Genomic DNA, 18,824 nt, shown 5'->3' with positions numbered 1-18,824 from the left:
AACTTCCAGGAAGTTGATTTTGGCCCGTGCATCACTTAAGTAGGTGAAAAATAAAGTTCCTCACTCTCAAATGAGAAACACAAATTTTCGTGTTGATGTGTCCAAGATGTGAGCTGAGTTTCATAAAGCATGGCAATGGGGAAATCTTGGCATGATTCCTTCATTTCCTATCAAATTCTTGTGCTGCTGTTGTTCAAAGGTGTCACATTACAGAAATTTTACCAAATGTACTGACTTTCCTTTAGCTTGATTCATCCTTGTGAATACAGAGGCAGGAAGAGCTTACAGCAATGTGACAGCAGATTATTATAACACAATGGTGGCACATGGATTATCAATGACACATGCAAAGTGACCTAAGTATTGACTGGGATTCAGAGCACCACGGATTCCTCTTCTACTAAACACTGAACATTTTGATATTTGTCACAAGAACTGTGCTGATCCCTTACTCAGCTTCCTTTTAGAAGAACATAAACCTAAAAAATTTTGCTTTAGATTTTCTCAAGCATCACCAAACCGATACCAGCACCTCAGAGAAACCTCTCAATGAGCATCTGGCACATAAAAATAGATTTAAAATTAATGCTACTTCTGAAAATAAGAAGCATTTCCAAAAAAAACACTTTTCTAGAAAAATACTACAAAGATTAACACTGTGAGAACCTGAAAGGACTGACATTATTCAATAATCACACACATTTAGCACAATGAGTCTATGAATCAATTTGGTGAGTGCTGCCTCATTTATCCAGTCTCAATGTTTTTGGATCTTGAACTATTTTTATGGGGTAGAAAAACATCAAATACAGAGGAAAGTTGTAGTTGAAGCTACAGGCAAGTTTCTCAACATGCCTCAAGGTTATCATCAGCATTTCCCAGGACATTTTAACCAAATACAAGAAATTAAACAGTATCTCAGTGGAAAAGCCAAAAATTTGCAACTTGGCCTCATTATAGCACCACTCACTCATTTACTTTTCAAAAAAGCAGTCCAAGAATGCCTGCTTTTCCAGTTCTGTGATGAAACACCTGATATCTGCTTGCCCTGGCTGTTTTCCCAGTTATCCCTGTTTTAGCATGCAACTATACCATGAAAGTTTTCCAAACTGCAATTCCTATCCTTTCAGTTGTGAAATAAAGGCAGCCACATATGAGAAAAGAAGGAAACTGTATTCTCAAAGCAAGACTGCATCCGTTTTCACAGCAGCAACTCTGTTGAGGCTGCGAGTATTTAATTCAGGTATGTTGATTGTATCCCTGCAAAAGGCTGGAGTGAACGAGGACAGATGGCCAGGACAACACTGTCTCCTCCAGCTCACATTCAGGATCACAGCCAGTTGTGTTTGGGGGCAAGGAGGAGGGAGCTTTTAACCTCAGAAATGCAGATTGGTGCTAGGCTTTGTCTAAATTAATACAGAATCTTGGCTATGTCATCGCGAGAACTTTAAAATGTCGCTATCGATCTTGTACAAAGTCAGGAAGGGTTAAATTAAATGGAATCCACAGTTTGACACAGAATATAAACTGAAATAGTTTGTGCAGCTCAAGGAACAAAAATCCTTTACGTTATTGTGTCAAGGAAAAAAAATACAAACTTTAAAAACAATTATTAACAAAGTTTCAAAAAAGGAACAACTTGTAAAAAGTCTGGCTGGAGCAAATTGAAGTTTTGTGTAACTCTTTAATGCCCAGATTCCAGAGTTGGGCATAGCCCTAGGGTAACACCTGGATAATCCCTTGAGGAATAACTACTCTCAGGAGTCCTGCACCAGCGATTTTCTGCCAGATCAGGAAATTGTGAAACCCTGCCGAAAGTTTCAGCTGGAATACGAAGCAAGGAGCCGCATAATGAGGAATTGGGAGGGATTAATCCAAGCCCTGGTGACGCATCTGTTGCGGGCAGCAGAAAGGAGCCGCTGCCATTTCATTCCTGCTCCAGGTTCTCTGCAGTCTCAAGGCTGGCGGCTCATAACTATGAAAGGAAAAAGGCACAAGCCCGAGCACGTCCCTTGTCCCACCAGGAGAAGGGGGAGGGTTAATCACGTCCAGCCGCCATTTTCTGAGCGGAGCAGGAAGACATGTTGAAAAAAAAAAAAAAAAAAAAAAAAAAGAGAGAGAGAGAGAGAGAGGCAACAAAAGAAAGCAGCCATTTCCAGGGCCGGCTAACAACTCTCTGCCTCTCGGAGAAACAACCTCCTCACACTTTGTTCTAATGGCCACAAGAATTTCTCGCTCTCCATAAAGCCAGCAGGCCTGCCAGAAGAACCCAGCGAGTTGGAGAGCTTGGAATGGAGCATTTCCCCCCCTTATCAGCCCCAATCCTGCACGGCTAAATTTCTTTTCTTTGGTGCCCTGCCTCACGCTAAAAAGTACAAAACTGCCAAGACACAGTAATGAACATGACCAAAAAAAGTCATGCCAACCATAGAGAAACGCCACTGGCACACACGGCTGGTTCCTACCGTATATGTGGGATGCCAACTCCTCCCTGCAGGATCTTGTACAATTTGCTTTCATAGAGCAGCTGGGGGTGCCGAGCCTTCTGAGACTCCAACTTCACAGCAACTTCCTGCAGTGAGAGGGAACAAGGAGTCAGGGCACAGCGTCCACCGAGCACCGAGGTTTTTTTAAGGGGCACAGCACTTCCACATCCCCCACATAACACACCCCTGATGCAAACACTTTCGGGTATGTATATATTTATTTATTTCCCAGCTCGACGTGCTTGCTGCGTTTTGTGGCGTCTTCCAATACAATCCACATCGCGGTGATTTGTACATTAATATCCATCCCGGGTCATGCATTTGAGCTAGAGATGTGGAGTCTTCAGAATCACTTAAGTGAGGAAGAACATACGTGGGTGTTTCTTCTTTACAGCTCAGAGCCGTGAGGGGGAGGAAGAAAAGAAAAAAAAAGCCCAAAGGAAAAGCTGGAAAAACAGGGGATCTTCTTTGTTTCTATTAGTGTTGATAAAAGGAGATACAAAGTGTTCCCCAGCTGAGGCAGAGGAGGAGATGAATGGCGGGCGAGGGACGACGACTTTGGCCGCTCACAAAACACAAATATGTTTAAATATGTTTTCCCACAATGGTTTTTGCCTCTTTTCTCCTCTCCCGAGTCCTGGGTGGGGGAGCCCACGACTGCAGGGCTCTGCTGTGGAAAGGGCAGCGAGGAAGACCCTCGGTGGGGGAGAGAGGGATGAAGACCCTCGGGGAAAAGGCGGGGAATGAAGCCCCTGATAGAGGGGAAAGAAGGGAAATCAAGACCCTCGGGGGAAGGAAGAGCCCCATCCCGGGGACCAGGAGGGCACAGCCGGGGGCAGGTGGGGCTCGGAGTGGCCATGGCTGGTGCCCGGCTCCCCCTGGGGAGCTGAGGGGGGAGTGCGAGCGGCCCTTACCTCCCCGTTGGTGATGTTGATCGCCAAATAGATGTCCCCGAAGGAGCCCGACCCGATCTTCCGCACCAGCTTGTATTTGCCTCCGACAATGAACTCGGCCTTGGAGCCGCTGCTGCTCGCCATGGCGAGGGGCGGCTCTCGGGCCCTCCCGGCCGGCTCGGCGGGACAACGAGGCCTCTACGGCCGCCCCCGAGGAGGGGAAAGGGGCTGGCAGCGGGGAGAGCGGCGCAGCCAAGGAACGGTCCCCGCGCTCAGCTCCAGCCGGGGCCCTCGGGCGGGCGGCCCCCCTGCGCGGCTCTGCGCCGCTCCCCGGCTCTCGGCGCGCTCCAGAAACAGGAGAAGCGGCCCCCGAGGTGCTTGTAAGAGCAGGGAAGGGAGAGGGGGGGGACTCGCGGGGTCGCGGCGGCCGCCGGCCGCTCACTCGGCCGCCGCCGCCATCTTGTGCCTGAGCCGCCGCCGCCGACACAAAATGCCCCCGGCGCGCGGCCGCCGCTTCTTCACCGCGCGGGGTGCGCTGGGAGAGGGGCGGAGCTCTGCCGCATAAACCACGCCCCCTCGTTACGCTGCGCCAATCACCGCCCTCTCTTAGCGCCCCGCCTCCGAGCTGAGGGCGGTGATTGGGTGCTCTGCGGGAGTGCTCATGCGTAGAGCGCAGGTCCGCCAGTCCGGGCGGAAGAGGGCGGGGAGAGCGGACGTGCCCTCACTCGGTCTTAAAGGGGCAGGCGGCGGTAGCGGGCGGGGGTGGCGTGGGGGTTTCTTTGCGTTGCCCACACAGCTCCGGGCCCTGAGGCACCGGGGGATCCGCCACAGGGATAGGGGCTGGGTCAGCCACCATTGAGATGCCACCCCGCATATGGTGCTGTTCCCAGGCTCTCCTCAAAGCCCAGGCCTCAACGTGTGTGTACATTAACGGGCTGGTTTGTGGAGAAATAAATACACAGCAACTCCGTTCCATAGAGGTGTTTAAGGAAAGGGTGGATGGGGCACTTAGTGCTTGGGTACAAGGAGGGATCGGTCACAGGTTGGACTCGATGATCTGGGAGATCTTTTCCAACCCAAACAATCCTGGCGTGTTGTGATTCTTTCCATGACTGCGGCAAAGCCCTGGAACAGCTGCTGTGGAGTCTCTCACTCTGGACACATCCCAAACCCACCTGGACGCATTCCCGTGCCCCCTGCTCCAGGCCTGGACCATCTCCAGACGTCCCTTCCAACCCTAACAAACTGTGATTCTCTGAAACCCACAATCGGTATCCATGAGGGGATCATGGGGCCGAGCTGTTTGTGCTCCTGAGCGCACACACCGTGCTCCATCACCTTTTCCTGCTCCATCACCTTCCCCTGCTCCATCACCTTTTCCTGCTCCATCACCTTTTCCTGCTCCATCACTCTTCCCCTCTCCATCACCTTCCCTGCTCCATCACCCTTCCCTTCTCCATCACCCCTTCCCTGCTCCATCACCCTTCCCCTGCTCCATCACCTTCCCCTGCTCCATCACCTTTCCCTGCTCCACAATTCACCTCAACCTCTCACCCTGGGCCTGTTGCCCTGCACAGCAATGCAGGTCCTGGGTGGTCACTCCAGGTGAGGACCCAGGAGCAGCCTGTGACCCTCTGACAAGGACACCATGAACAGAGCCACCCATCACAGCCACATCCCTGTGGTGTCCATCTTCACGTGGTCCCTAAACCCAGGTGTGTCCTGGCCAAGGTCACCCTGCCCCAGCCTCTCATGCTCCAGGGGCTGCTCCTTGCTGTCAGAAGTGAAATCCTTGCTCCTTGCTGGCTGTCAGAAGTGAAATCTCCTGCATTGCCCCCTCTCTCGCTCTCTCTCTCTCTCAGCACTGTGAGTTTTCCCTCTGCAGGAACACCAAACTGTGAATTCCCGGTGACTCATCATCACTCTCTGTCACAGCGGCGTCTTCTGCCGTGCAAGGCTACATTTGGGAAATGATTCAGTCTGCAGGAGAGAGAGAAAGCTCCTCCAGTAATGTAGCTCATGGAAGTAGAAGGAAAGCCTACTCAGGGTGTCTGCTTTAAAGGCAGGCAGGCAGAAACTGCTTCCCAGCTTGCCTGGTGCACCCAAAGCCATGGAAATAATAAAAATATGGATTTTAAGACCTGTCTATGCATGGATTTTTTTTTTTTTAATAGCTGACTGCTTTGCAGAAGAGTGAGATTGAGACATCCAGGTTAGGGCATATCAGTAGGATATGAAGGTGGAGGAGTTCTCTCACAGAACAGCATCCACACGGTGGAAGAAGCTCTTCTTGAACTCACCATGTTGCTTTCTAGCTTGGTAAAAACACTTTCTGCCTGCACAAGTGCAAAAGAGCTCTGGCTCGTGTCCATCTGGAAGGGAAATCTGTGATTTTCCTCAGTTTCTTCCTGTGGTGGACTCAGTGAGCTCCAGATGACTCCACAGTGAGAGACCAGGAGGATTGGAGAGGGAAGATTGGCACTCAGCAATGCCCTGCATGGCAAATATCATCTCCAAGTTCCCCTTGTGTTTCAGGGAGCTCAAATCCAAGGTTTTACTACAGCTCTCTCTGCGTCTCTGATGAAAAAAATTGAAATGCAAATGACTCAAAATCAGCCAGATGCACCAGAAGGAAAACGATGCTCCGAGAACGAGCTGGCCTCCAACTCATTCCCACCTCGGCTCTGTCAGGGAGCATTCGTGCAGGCAAGAATATCCTCACTCCTGTCACTCACAGGGGTTGTGGATCTCGTGTGGGGGATCTGGGATGCATCACACACTCCTTCAGGGGGCTGGAGCTTCAAGGGCAAATGAGGTATCTGAACATCACAGCCATTCCTGAAAGCAGAGCCCCGTGTCCTCAGGTGCCCCCTGTGATTTGCAGACAGCTCAGGGCTGATGTGCCTCTCTGGCCCTTTGGGGTTGTGTTTAATGGTGGCTCCGATGGGATCTGAGCAGTTGGGAGGCGTTTGGTTTGAGTCACGTATCCTTGGAGGAGCTGGAAAAACAGGTCTGGAGCTCCTGGCCCGGCAAAGAGCCCCGTGCGTGGCTATGCAGGAGAGCAGGATCTGCTGGGCTAGGCAATGCTGCCACCTCCTGCCTGCCGGGGACAGCTGTCCTGGGGACAGCTCTGGGGACAGCTCTGGGGACAGCTCTGGGGACAGCTCTGGGGACAGGGGACAGCTCTGGAAACAGCTCTGGGGACAGCTCTGTTTCCAGGGACAGCTCAGGGGACAGCTCTGTGTCCAGGGGACAGTTCTGTGTCCTGGGGACAGCTCTGGGGACAGCTCTATCCAGGGGACAGCTCTGTGTCCAGGGGACAGTTCTGTGTCCTGGGAACAGCTCTGTGTCCAGGGGACAGTTCTGTGTCCTGGGGACAGTTCTGTGTCCTGGGGACAGCTCTGGGGACAGCTCTGTGTCCTGGGAACAGCTCTGTGTCCCGGGGATAGCTCTGTATCCAGGGACAGCTCTGGGGACAGTTCTGTGTCCTGGGGACAGCTCTGGGGACAGCTCTATCCAGGGGACAGCTCTGTGCCCAGGGACAGCTCTGGGGACAGCTCTGGGGACAGGGGACAGCTCCTTGTTCAGGGTGTCCGGGTGACAGCACTGTGTCCAGAGATTGGATTTAAAATTCCAATTAAATGGCTCTGAAAATGTCACTTGGGAGGGGAATTTCAGGCTGAGCTGACCTCGGGTCTCGCTGCTGCTCGTACTCAGGGTGGTCTCTCTTCTTCATCCTCTTTCCTTCCTGCTCTCCCTCTCACTGCCCAGCTCTGGCCGGTCAGCAGACCCTCCAAGAGCTCAGCTCTGTAAACCTACAGAAAATTTTCCACATGGTTTCTCCTGGTGCTTTCTCTGGGTTAATGTTCTGCCAGGCTGGGGACTCTGATGGAGCTCCAGGGGACAGTGCAAGGGTTATCCCAGCTTGGCAGTGACATGGCAGAGCAACAGGCTGGAAAACTGAAGGGACATCTCCCACAGCCTGGAAAGGAGCTCTGCAGACACCAGGAGAGAGCAGGAGAATCTCTGAATTCCCTGCTCGCAGGGAGAACACAAAACTCCTGTCCATTATTGTTTTTCACATCTTTCAGGGCCACTGAGACAATGAAAACATCTTTATATCTGCTTCACTTGAGAGAGTGAAAGGAATAAATCCTCTCTCTTCCCTTTCCAAAAGGCCGGCCAGAAGTCCTGCTGCATGGCCAAGCCTCCAGTGTGAGCAGCCCGAGCTCTGATGTGCTCTCTGAAGTGTTAATGTCTCAGAGAGATGGAGAACCCAAGACAATTTTACCCCATTTCCCTGTAAGTGAGCAAAACCCAGGTGCAAATGGGTTTTGCAGACAAAATTCAGACAAAACCAAGACACCACCAGCGAGTGTCACCGAGTCCTGGGCAGCCAAAATCACCTCGGAATCCCTTTGCCCTTTGCCAGGAGGGGCAAGTGTGAGCTCCTGGCACGACTGAGGGATGTGTGTCAGTCAGATCTGGTCCCAGGTTTGCAGTTTGGCAGCTCTGGGACACCTCTCTGCCCTGGCACACACCTGAGAGCAGCAGCGTGTCCTTCACACAGGCACCTCTGCCCTCCCTCCTGAGCCCCTGCCTGCAGCTTCGAGCTGACCTCAGCTCATCCTCCACGCTGTTATTTATAGCAGAGCTTATGGTGTTTGGGAAAACGGCTGGAGAGGAGCAGCTTGTGCCAGCAGGAACCAAACCAGCCTTGTTCTGGCAGCCCGTGTGAGGCAGCTCATCTTCACACCCCCCTGCCCAAGGACAGGTGGCTTTGGCACCCACCTGGCCAAACCCTCCTGTCCCTCGGGTGGCTCTTGCAGAGCAGGGTGACGTGGGGCTCACCAGGACAGTGCAGTGTGGCAGGAAGGATCCTGCCCCTCCACATTCCATGGGCAGCGTCCTGCCGGACACCCACCCACGCCAAGGGGCACCCAGAGGTGCTGCTGGCCACCCCTGCCAGGGCTACTTGTCCCTGCCCCCCTTCACTGGCACAGGGCTGCGGGGAGCCAGCCCAGGGAACTGCTCCAGGTTGAAAATAACTCGGTTTTTCCGGAACAGTCTGACACTGGCAGCCTTTGCCAGGCTGGATCTCAGTGCACAGCTTCAATGCCAGTGCTGGCACGAGGCAAGAGGCACCATTATTTTTGGCAAGGGCGCCTGCTCTGAGTGTTTGCACGCAACCCTCAAAAAGTTGTCAGCCCTTGGAGTTACAGCCAGCACAGGAGATGCCTTTTTGCCTCAGCAGGGATGTGAGCAGCCATGAAATCGTGGGATTTCATCTCCAGCACTGCTGCAGGGGAGCAGGAAAGACTCCCCCACTAATCCCAAACCTTTATATTTGACCTCATCGTGTCTCCAGGCAGATCCCAGCATCCACAGCCGTGGTGTGGCTCGTCCTCCAGCAGGGAAAGGACACAACAGGTCCTGGAGATGAGATATGGCTTTGGGACAGAGCCTGGAGCAGGTGGGAACAGTGGCACAAATCTCATTCTTGCAGTGCATGGGTTGAACCAAAGGTGTCTGTGTCCAGGAGCCAACAGTGCCACTTCCAAACCTGTAAGAAATTAGAAGGGAATTCCACAGCCTGGGATATTCTTGGCTGTTTGGAGAGAGAGTACTGGAGGAAAAGGGGGATTTTCAAGTAATTTGGATGATTCACAGGAATGTTGTTAGTGCACAGCTGAAGCTCCACCAGTGAACTTGTTCCCTGGAAGACTTTCCTGCAGTGTGTGGAGCTGAGGCTCAAACTTTCCAGTGATGTCAGGGTTGAAATTGCTTTGAGTGCTTGAGAGGATGCACTGGGAGGTGAGAAAAGAGAGCCTGAAGAAGTCATTGGGCCCAAAAAGATGTGAAGAGCAGCACAGCTGATTCACTGCATGTCAAGTGCTGTGGAGAAGTGTTCAGCAGCAGCTTCTCTGGTGCTTTTGAATTAATTACCCTGCTGGTGTGCAGAGTTCTGGTATTTGGCAGCCAAGGCACATTTCCTCTGTGGCTGCTTACATCAGTCAGGTTCAAATCACTGAGGTGAGTCTGCTCTAACACAAAATAATTCAGCTGCTGCATGACAGCTGATACACCTGGGAGTAAATCATCCTCCTCAGTGCAATTTCTTGAACCATTTTAGGGAACATGGGTTTTACACATGTCCTGTGCTGTGGTTTAGGGTGCCAGGGAGGAGAAGAGGAGCAGAAGCAGCTGGTGCAGTGTCTGCTGCAGGTCCCAGTGCAGGCTCTGGCTGTGCTTGCTGGACATTGCTGCTCTCCACTGGCAGGAGCCAGCTGAGCACAGCCTGTCCCCATCATCCTCTTTTTGGGGTGCTCTTTATCTCTTTTTTGGGGGAGAAATTAATGTGGAGCTGGAGCAGAGGCTGGGTTCCCCTATCAGGACATTACAGTCCCTTCCATTTTTTTAAAAAATCAAGTTCCTTCCTGCCTGAACATCTTCTCTACTCAATGAGCTTTTCAGGTCATTCAAAAGCTGATGCTTGCTGAGATTAAAAAAAGCCCAACAATGGGCTGAGAGATGCTGTTTGATTATGGCTGAATTATTTTTCTCTCCCCTCCTCCAAAGATCATCACGAGCTCGTTTGGGAAGAGCACAGGGTGGAAAGTGCCAGAGAAGGGGAAAGGCTCATCACATGTTATTGTCAGCACAGCACTGGAAATATCACTAATGAATCAATCAAGCCCTTGATGCACAAGGACCCCTCTGGAGCAGCAGCCAGGACATGTGGGTCCCATTTCAGGGCCTGGGGAGCAGAACAAGCAGGTGAGGAGGGAATGGGCTTGTCCTGCTTGGATGCACTTGGGAATGAGCTCTGTCAAGGGCTCCTTCACTGATGGGGCCTCAGCGAATTTCAGCACTAATGATGTGAAAAACAAGGTTTTTTTGGTTTTGTTTTGTTTTGGTTTTTTTTTTTTTGTAGATTTAAAAAAGTTTAATAAGAGACAAATAATAAAGTAAAAGGTTATAATGGCTGGGTGCTTGGCATTCAGCCAAGAGCACACTTGCTGTTTTGGAGACACCCTTTAAATTTATTAACCTGTTATATATTCATAGACCTATCATATATTTTTAAACTTTTCTATAAACTGTTTTCTATACTCCAGGAACTGTTTTACATGGTTACTCTTTGAGTTTGCCTTTTTAAAGCACGTGTGTTTTTTGGCTGTGGTTTTAATTTATTTTTTTAATCAATCTTAATTTGTGTTGTGGTCTTCAATTTTTACAGACAGTTGGTGCTGGTAATTGGTGTATTAGTAGTAGGTATTTTTACTGGGTGTTATTTAACCAAGCAGGCAGTTCACTTACTACAAAGACACTTTATCAGCTTATGTTAATCTTAAAAAAACCCTTTATCTTAAAAACCATTTCAACACCACATATAGTATTTACCCTAATATTTGCAAAAAGCCAATACCATAATATTTATATTTATTTACATATTTTAACAGTATTTCTATCAATGATCAGCAGCTCAGCACAGAGCAGGGCCATGGTTTGCAGCCTTGCCCATGTTGGACACTCCAGCCTGTATTTAGGCACCCCAGGAGTGGCTCTGTGGGGTCTCATGGGCACAATGAACCAAACAGGGACATCCAACTTCAGCCCCAGGGGGCTCTGAGACCCTGTGGGGACAGCTGGGCTGGGGCTGTGTGACACGGGACAGCCTGGGGACTGACCTGCTCAGAGGGACAGCAGCTGGCTGCCTCGAAGGTGCTCCACAGACACCTGGAATGCAAATTTTGGAGCAGCACCAGCCAAGGATGAGCCTCCCTTCTGCTCTGCACAGCACAGGCTCCTCTGCATCATCCTCTGCCCTGGGGGAGCAGGTCCTGGCAGGGTCTGGTCCTTGCTACAGAGCTGCAAGGACCAGATTTGGCTGCAGAGTGGGAGCACAGCTCTGCTGGTCACTGCCCTGGGCCTGCTGGCACTGAGAGTGGCTGAAAATCCAGACAGAATGATTTGTCACTGCCTGAGCTCTCATACCCACACTCCCTCCTGAGCAGCCCCTGTGGGTCTGTGAGCTGGTGGCACAGAAATGTCACCCAGCCAGGACACCTCACCCCGATGACGGTGCTGCTGGCTCAGCCCAAACCCCACTAGCACTGGGGAGAAAATCAAAGTCTCCTGTGACTCAAGACTCATCACCTCTCTCCTAAACGAGGCTGTCCCTGTGCTGTCCCTGCCTGTGACCCTGTCCCCAGAGGGACACAGAGTGTGTGGGGACTGAACAATGTCTCCCCACAGCAAGCCCGTGTTCCCTGGGCTGGTGGAGCCACGCTCTTGGGACTGGGATGCCACCTGCCATCACTCGAGGAGATTTTTCACTCTGAAACTTCTCAAGAAAATTCAGACATTCTGCCTCCCCTCTGCAGAGAGTCAAAAAAGGTCTCAGCCCAGAAGGGAAGGAAGGACAGCTCAGTGCTCACACAAGTGAGATGGACCCAAATTACACAAGAAAAACAAGTTGTAGGAGCAAGGGGACGAGAACAATGGGATTTAAAGTCCAAGGTAATTGGAGAAGAATGCATCATGAGAACAGAGAAGAGATATAATACTCCCATAGGGAAAATGGCATGTAAAAGATACCTAGTAATAAAAAATCTGGGCACAAAGTGGATCCCCAGAGAGCCAAATAGATACTGGTCCGTTAAAAGAAAGGAAAGAAGGTGTATTTACCATGAGAAATATGAGTTACACGAATGTACAGAGAAAGGAGTTAACCTTGGGAATCCCCAGCCGAAATAGGGGATGCATTTTGGGAAGCTCCACAACCTTTCTTTTGGATCTGTGGTAATACAGCACAAGGGTGGATGTGCTGCAGCCTCGGGGTGCAGCAGGTGACAGCATTCCTTGGGTGAGGAAGTGGTGTGCCCTGTGCCCAGGGAGCTCCTGATCTCTGGTTCCATCTCAGGACAGCACATGAGAGCCGTGTGACAGCTCACCCCTGCTCTGGCTCTAGCTGTGGTCCACAGCTGATGTTTGCAGAATTCTTGTCCCAAGAATATCCCCTGAGCTCCCCCCAGCCTTAAGGAAGGGGGTGTTGGTTCTTTGTCTTTAATAACCCAAAGGATTTTTCTTCCATGAATTCATCCAGTTCCTGTTTAAACGCTTTGCATCTGTCACATCCTGTGGCGAGGAGCTCCATGGTTTAACTATACATTGCACCAAGAACCACTTCCTTTTCCTTGTCCCAAACTTCCCTCCAGGTAGTTTCGTTTGGAGCCTGTGCTCCTGGTGAATAATCACCCTCCCTGCCCTCACACAGCTCCCAAGGCAGGGCAGATCTGCATCACACCCCTCTCCCTCCTCCCTTCTCCTGCCATTCCTCATGCAGAGCTTGGGCCATTCCTGTTTCCCTTCTCTGAGCCTCTTCCCCATCCCTCTGGAGACAAGGAAATGGGGAGAGCTGCAGGCAGCATCCCCAGCGTGGGCACAGCTCACACAGTGCCAGTGCTTCCCTTCTCATCCTCTGCTTCTTCCCTACTCATTCCCAACATTCAGGTTTCTGCTTTTTCTGCTCCAGGCTTTTTGGAAGCATCGTTTAGCACAACACCCAAGATTCCCTTCCTGGGAGGAGTCGCACCAGTCAGAGTCTACCACTGGGCTACTACCAGTGTTAGGACTGGCTTTTATCTGTTTTTCCTGCCTTTTCCTGAGTTCTCTTGGCTGCCTTGCAGTCCCCTGCTCAGGGACATGGACCCAGCAGTCCCAAAATCTCAGTGCTGGTGCCAAACACGGTCACTTTGCTGGCCCTACCCTTTTCCAGATAATTTGTGGACACACTCAATGGCTCCCCACAGGTAACACCCCTTAGCTGTGAAAACAAACCCTTTATTTCAGCCCTTCCTTTCCTGCCTGTAACAACTGCTCTGCCTGGCAGGTTTTTCCTCTCTCCCTCCCGTGTCCCTGAGGGGCTCTGCTGGGAGGCCTGGCCGGACATCTCACAAAAACCAGGTTTCCTTCCCCAATCCTTGCAGGATGGCCCCGTGAGCAAGAGCAGGAGCCAGGCTTGTCCCAGAGTGTCAGGGCTGGTGGATCTCACCAGCATGGCCTGGGGAGGAGGTGTGGGCTGGTGAGTCAGGGCTGCTGCAAGAGCTGGAATCTCATTAATAATGGAGACTCATTAATAATGGAGACGTCCCTCTGACGCTGCAGCCATGCTGTGGCTGGAGGGAGGAGGATGAAGCAATGGCTGCTGACACAGGGGAGCTCTCCCCCTCTCCCCTCCCTGCTTTCAGAGACAGGCAGGGAGCTCCACATTGCCAGAGCTGGGATAACCCCACAGGGAAGGGCGATTCTGAGCTGTACCTGCCACCCAGGCTGAGCTGCCTGAACTGGGGTTCCAGGCCATCATTTTATATTCCAGGAGCTGCTGGGGTTTTTCCACAACAAACTCCTCCCCAGTAAAACATCCTCCCTGCTCTGACGTGACATGATGGGGAGAGGAGGATGAGTGGGCAACACCATGAGCTGGCCCTGCAGCCTCTCTGCTGCTGCTGCTGAGGCTCCAGGGACCTCTGGAGCTCTTCTTCCACCTCAGCCACTTTCCATCCCTTCTGGCTTTGTTCAGCCACATCTCTCTGTTTTCTCAGCCCTGGTATCTGGCAGCCCCACCAGTCCCAGCTCTCTGAAGCCTCTGGTGATTATTTCTCCCAAAATTAAGAAGGGCCCAGGCATTAGGCATTTGGCTGGGATCTTCCCCAGGCTGTAGCACAAAGCTCAGGGCTGGCCAGCCTTGCCCTCCCTCCCTCCCAGCAGAGCTTGGTGACCTGCCAGGTCTTTGTTTTAGGTATCTTCACCATGCTGAGCCCCCTGGGCTGGGTTTCTGCCTCCAGCAGTGAAAAACAAGCACCCAGTGTTCTCTCAAGGGGCACCTGTTGCACTTTCCTGTGGCAGACACACAAACCCTGTCATGGCACAGGCGTTCCTGGGTGTGTCAGTGGAAAAAAGGGATGGGGGGGATTGCACAGGGACAGCTTGAAGGGGCTCTCACCTCCCTGCCACCCCTCATTTCTCCCTGAAGCAAGAGAAGTCATCCTGCAGCTCCTCCTGCACAGGCAGCAGCTGCTGCTGCAACTCCAGAACAACTCCTGCAGGAATTAGCCTGGAGGAGCTGGTGGGACTCCAGAAGTGTCTGATCTCCCAAAGGAGAAGGTGATTCTCCAGGGGATGCACTTCCCCTCGGCTTCTCACACCCTCTCCTTGCCCGGGGGTGCCCGGGGTGCCCGGGTGTGTGGGGTGCCCACAGGGAGGATGAGGAGGAGGAAGAGGAGCTCACATGGAGTTCCAGCTCCATGGGTGGGTGGTTGTGATGATGCAGCAGGAACAAAAAATCCTCCAAAATCAAGCAGAGAGGAGATCAGTATTGGATCAGTGGAAAATGAGTAATCAGCAGAAACCACCAGAATTTTCAGAACTTTTCTTGCTTTTCTCGTGTCTTGTTGCCTCCTTGCTGCAGGCAGAAGGTGCTCAGTGGGGTGTGGGATCCAACAGGGTGTCCTGTGGGATGCTTTGGGCAAGGAGAGTTGTCACTGGCACTGCCTCGTGGCAGGGTGTGGGTGGCCCTGTCTGGGGCTGGACAGGCCTGGAGATTTCTGTCCTTCCTCCCAGAGCTGCAGGATGCTGCAGACACCTCTATGTCTCCCTGAATTCCAGCTCAGGTGCCCACGGCTTGTTCTCACCTCTGCATTCTCCATGCTGGTCCTGAGAGAGCAAGGATGCTCTGTCAGGGCAGAAATATGAATATCTCAGAATTCAGTGCCCTCACACCAGCCTCTGGTGTTCTCCTTGAGCTGTTGTCACCACCAGCTGGCTCAGCTGGATTTGTGACAAATGGGTGAAAGGCCTGGAGTCACCAGCCCTGGGAGAGAAATGGAGATCTTGGGGTGGAAAAATCAAGGCAGGGAAGCAGAGGGCACAGGGAAGGACCACAGAGGCTGGTGGATGTGAAGCTTCAACACAAAATCATGGATCCAGGAGGCTCAGAGAGGCCAAGAGGGGCTGAAGCCTCCTCCATGAAGGAGGCCCATAAATAACCCTCTTGGAAATAAAGAGCTGACTCTTCATTTATTCTGCCTAGATCAAATCCTAGCTGCTTATTTTTAGGCTGTGCTCTTCCTCGTGGTGCAGGCGTGTGGCTGGAGCCTGCAGCTCCATCCAGACCCCCGGAGCTGACAGCATTTCCACCTGCCTGGGAGCCCTGGCTGAATACCTGGATGGAATTATCCTGAGCAGACAGGCACAGCCCTTCTTTCCTCTTAAGCACATTAGCTGAGAAGGGAAGGAGGAAGAGGAAGGAACGACATCCCTGTGGTTTTTCAGGAGCTGCTCATGCTGGTGGCAATCTCAGCAGAATGAAAACCTTTAATTTCACAGGTTTTTTTTCCTCCTTGCCAGTGGCTGGAGCTGCACAGCACACACAGACTGTGGGGCTGCAGGCAAAGTCCACTTCCGAGCTCTGCCGTGTGGGAGGAAGTTTTGTGATTAGGACGCACCTGGGAGCACATTCTTGAGCTGCTGTTTTTCTCCCTGTGTTTTCTTTTCCATCCTGAACGGCTGATAACAGCCTGTGGTCACCAGGTCCTTTCTAGACGGGAAAGAAATCCAAAGAACAGTAAGAATGGAAGAGATTAAACAGAGGAAATGGAACTTTCCTGTACAAACCTGCTGCTCAGAGAGGAACCCCTCGCCTGCTGTTATTAGGCAGAACCTGAACTGTGGTGCTTTGCATGGCTGGAAGCCGTGTTTATTTTCTGAGCAAGCCCTGTTTAACTCAAAGCTTGTCTGGAGCGTTCCCAGAGAGCCCCCTGATGGCTTCAGCTTTCATCCCAATATCCTCAGCGTTAATGTTTGGAGTAGCTGGGAAAAGGCAAAACAGCAAAAGGAGCCAGCAAGTTCAGGGTGAGATGAAGGGTGGAAATAATCTCTTCCAGGGTGAGGTGATGCCTGGGCAGCCAAATATTCCTGCCTCCCATCCACCTCCCTCTTCCTGAGGCTTTCACCACGTCCTGTTTTGAGCCAGAACACAGAACCATCACCAGGAGCTTCTCCATCCCCTGGGCTGAGGCTGTGCTCAGCACTCAAGGAGTGTCACAGGGGACAAATCGAGTCCCACCAGCCTCGTGGGGTTGGGTTTTTTCTTCAATACTGCCAGAGAAAGGCTGGCAGAGCACTCCTGCCGTGGCAGTGGGTATGGAGAGGGCTGGGCAGTGCCGTGGAGGTGGCTCACCTTTGCTCTGCGAGAAGCAGTTGTGCAATGGGGTTGCACCAAGCTGGCTCTGCTGCAGGAGCAGCCGGTCCTGCCTCCCCCCACAGTCCCACACTCGGTCCCACGGGTGATGCCACTCCCTGCCACAGCTTTGCCACGTTTGTGTTGGCAGGGTAGGAGCACACCCAGCTGGGTGCCGGGGACCCTGCTGGGAACACCTCAGCTTGGCTTCACCTGAGCACAGCCCTGGCACACAAACACTTGTGCTGGACCAGCCGGCGCCTGTTTGTTTTCCTGGTGTAAGGAGAGCCGGGCCAGGGCAGCCAGCCTGCTCTCACACCTCCCGGGGAGCCCTGGAGCAGTGACAGCCCTGTCACACTGCTCCCAGAGCTGCCTGAAACACCCAGGGGAGGCAAACGGAGCCCCAGCCCCAGCCCAGGGCTGGATGGGAGGTGTGTGGTGCCAGCAGCAGAGCAGGAAGGAAACAGCTTGTGCTGAGGGAAGGAGCTGTCAGGAAGGAGGACAAGCCCATCCTGCAAGGAACTCGCCGGAGCCAATCTATCCAGCCTGTGAAAAAACAGACTGGAATGCGAAATAAGCATGAGGGAACACCCCTGCTATGAGCTGGCCTGGGTGGAGCTGGGGCTGAAGATGTTGGTCCTGCTCAGTGGGATGAAGATGCTGGGGGAGGAGGGAGCTCTGCCCTGCTGGGATTCCCTCATGGTTCCTGTCCTGGATCATCCACGATGTGCTGATGGCAGCAGAGCAGCTCAGATGTGTCTCGGTGGCTTTGTTGGACACGGCAGGAAGAGCTCCTGCCCAAGGATGGGGCTGAGAACTGCTGGCATCAGAGCAATGCCAGCCCAAACCTGGGCAAGGACTGCACCCCTGCTGCCACCTGCAAGGGGGGAAGGACATCTGTGTGCCCAAGGCCACAGCCCTGTGTGTGTCCCTCCTGTGCCCATGTCACTGCTGAAGCCCGCATGGCACAGACCAGCCTGGCAATGGCTTTACCCCAGCCCCACACCCAGTCAGTGTCATGGGCTTTGCTTGGGTCCCCAAAATCAACACCCAGCCTCTCCGTGGGCAGGATGGGATGCAGGCAGGGGGGCGGGATGGCGTTTGTGGCACCAGCAGTGGCTGGCAGCCAATGGAGCAGGTGCCTGTGGGTCCCTGTTTCAAAAAGGAACCCAGAGGGAAGGGCTGGAAGTGGCAGAGAGCTTGTCCTGGCCCATGGGGAGTTTTGGATCCAGTCACAGACACTGTCTTGTCCTGCATGAGTCACTGAAAAACTCAGAGTCCTTTTCACAGTGACACTTTCTGCACACTGTGGGCCAGCCTGGAAAAACCCCGGTGCTGCCATCCCCTCCCTGTGGTCAGGACGAGGGATCAGCCTCTCTCTCCTCAATAGCTTGTTTATAAGGATTGAAACACCTCACCAAGCAAAAGAGAAAACCCAACTTCATGCCCAGCAGCTGCTAGTTCCCCATGCCCTAATCTTGGCAACCACTTTCCCGGTTATATTTTCATTTCTGTTTTCTCTGCAGCTGGTGAGGGACGGCAGAGCAGGGGGGCAGTGCCGGGGACACGCCTGACCTTGGGATAACACGGCGGGAACGCCGCGCGTTTGGGGATGGGCTGTGCGAGCATCACTGGGGCAACAATGCCAGGGACACACGGGGCACCTGTCCCTGCCGGTGGGGCAGGGGCGAGGCGGAGTGTCCCTTGCTGTCCCGGTGTGTTCCTTGCTCTCCCGGTGTGCTCTCTGCCCTCCCGGTGTGTCCCCTGTCCTCTCGGTGTGTCCCCTGCCCTCCATCCTCAGCCGCTGCCGGCACACTGCACCGGAGGATGGATGGACGGGGAGAGCGGCCCCGGGACAGGGGAATCGTCTGTCCTGGGGGACAGGAGCTTGTCCCGGGACAGGGGGATCGGCTGTTCTGGGGAACAGGAGCTTGTCCCGGGACAGGGGGATCGGCTGTTCTGGGGGACAGGAGGCTGCCCCGGGATAGGGGGATCGGCTGTTCTGGGGGACAGGAACCTGTCCCGGGTGCCGGTGCCGCCGGGGGCGGTGCGTTCGGGGCCAGCCGGTGCCAGCCGGGCCGGCCGCCAGCCCCCGCCGCCCGCCGGGCGTGCGCAGGGACCGCCCCGCTCCGCTGAGACCGAGCGGCTGCGGCTGCTGCGGGCCGGGACCGGCACCGGGCCGGGACTGCTCGGGGTCATATC

The 18,824-nt window shown here is 53.2% G+C and overlaps 1 protein-coding gene across 4 annotated transcripts in view; it reads right to left on the bottom strand.

Annotated features, from left to right (window-relative positions):
- CSNK1A1 (casein kinase 1 alpha 1) overlaps positions 1-3,948 on the bottom strand; it is a 32,324-nt gene extending 28,376 nt beyond the window's left edge. For 2 of the 4 annotated variants that reach the window (XM_014891202.2, XM_014891203.2), the window contains exons 1-2: positions 3,401-3,948; positions 2,466-2,572 (exon numbers count right to left, since the gene is read on the bottom strand). In XM_014891202.2, coding sequence (XP_014746688.1) covers positions 2,466-2,572; positions 3,401-3,523 — 230 coding nt within the window. In that variant the 5' untranslated portion in view covers positions 3,524-3,948. The remainder of the gene's footprint in view (positions 1-2,465; positions 2,573-3,400) is intronic. The other 2 variants (XM_014891201.2, XM_014891199.2) reach the window with 2 other exon arrangements.
- Positions 3,949-18,824: the final 14,876 nt, after the last annotated feature.

Source organism: Sturnus vulgaris, chromosome 15, assembly GCF_052056855.1.
Source record: "Sturnus vulgaris isolate bStuVul1 chromosome 15, bStuVul1.hap1, whole genome shotgun sequence".
NCBI lineage: Eukaryota > Metazoa > Chordata > Aves > Passeriformes > Sturnidae > Sturnus > Sturnus vulgaris.
The sequence above is the reverse complement of the archived record's forward strand: the minus strand, read 5'-3'. Positions and strand labels throughout refer to the sequence as shown.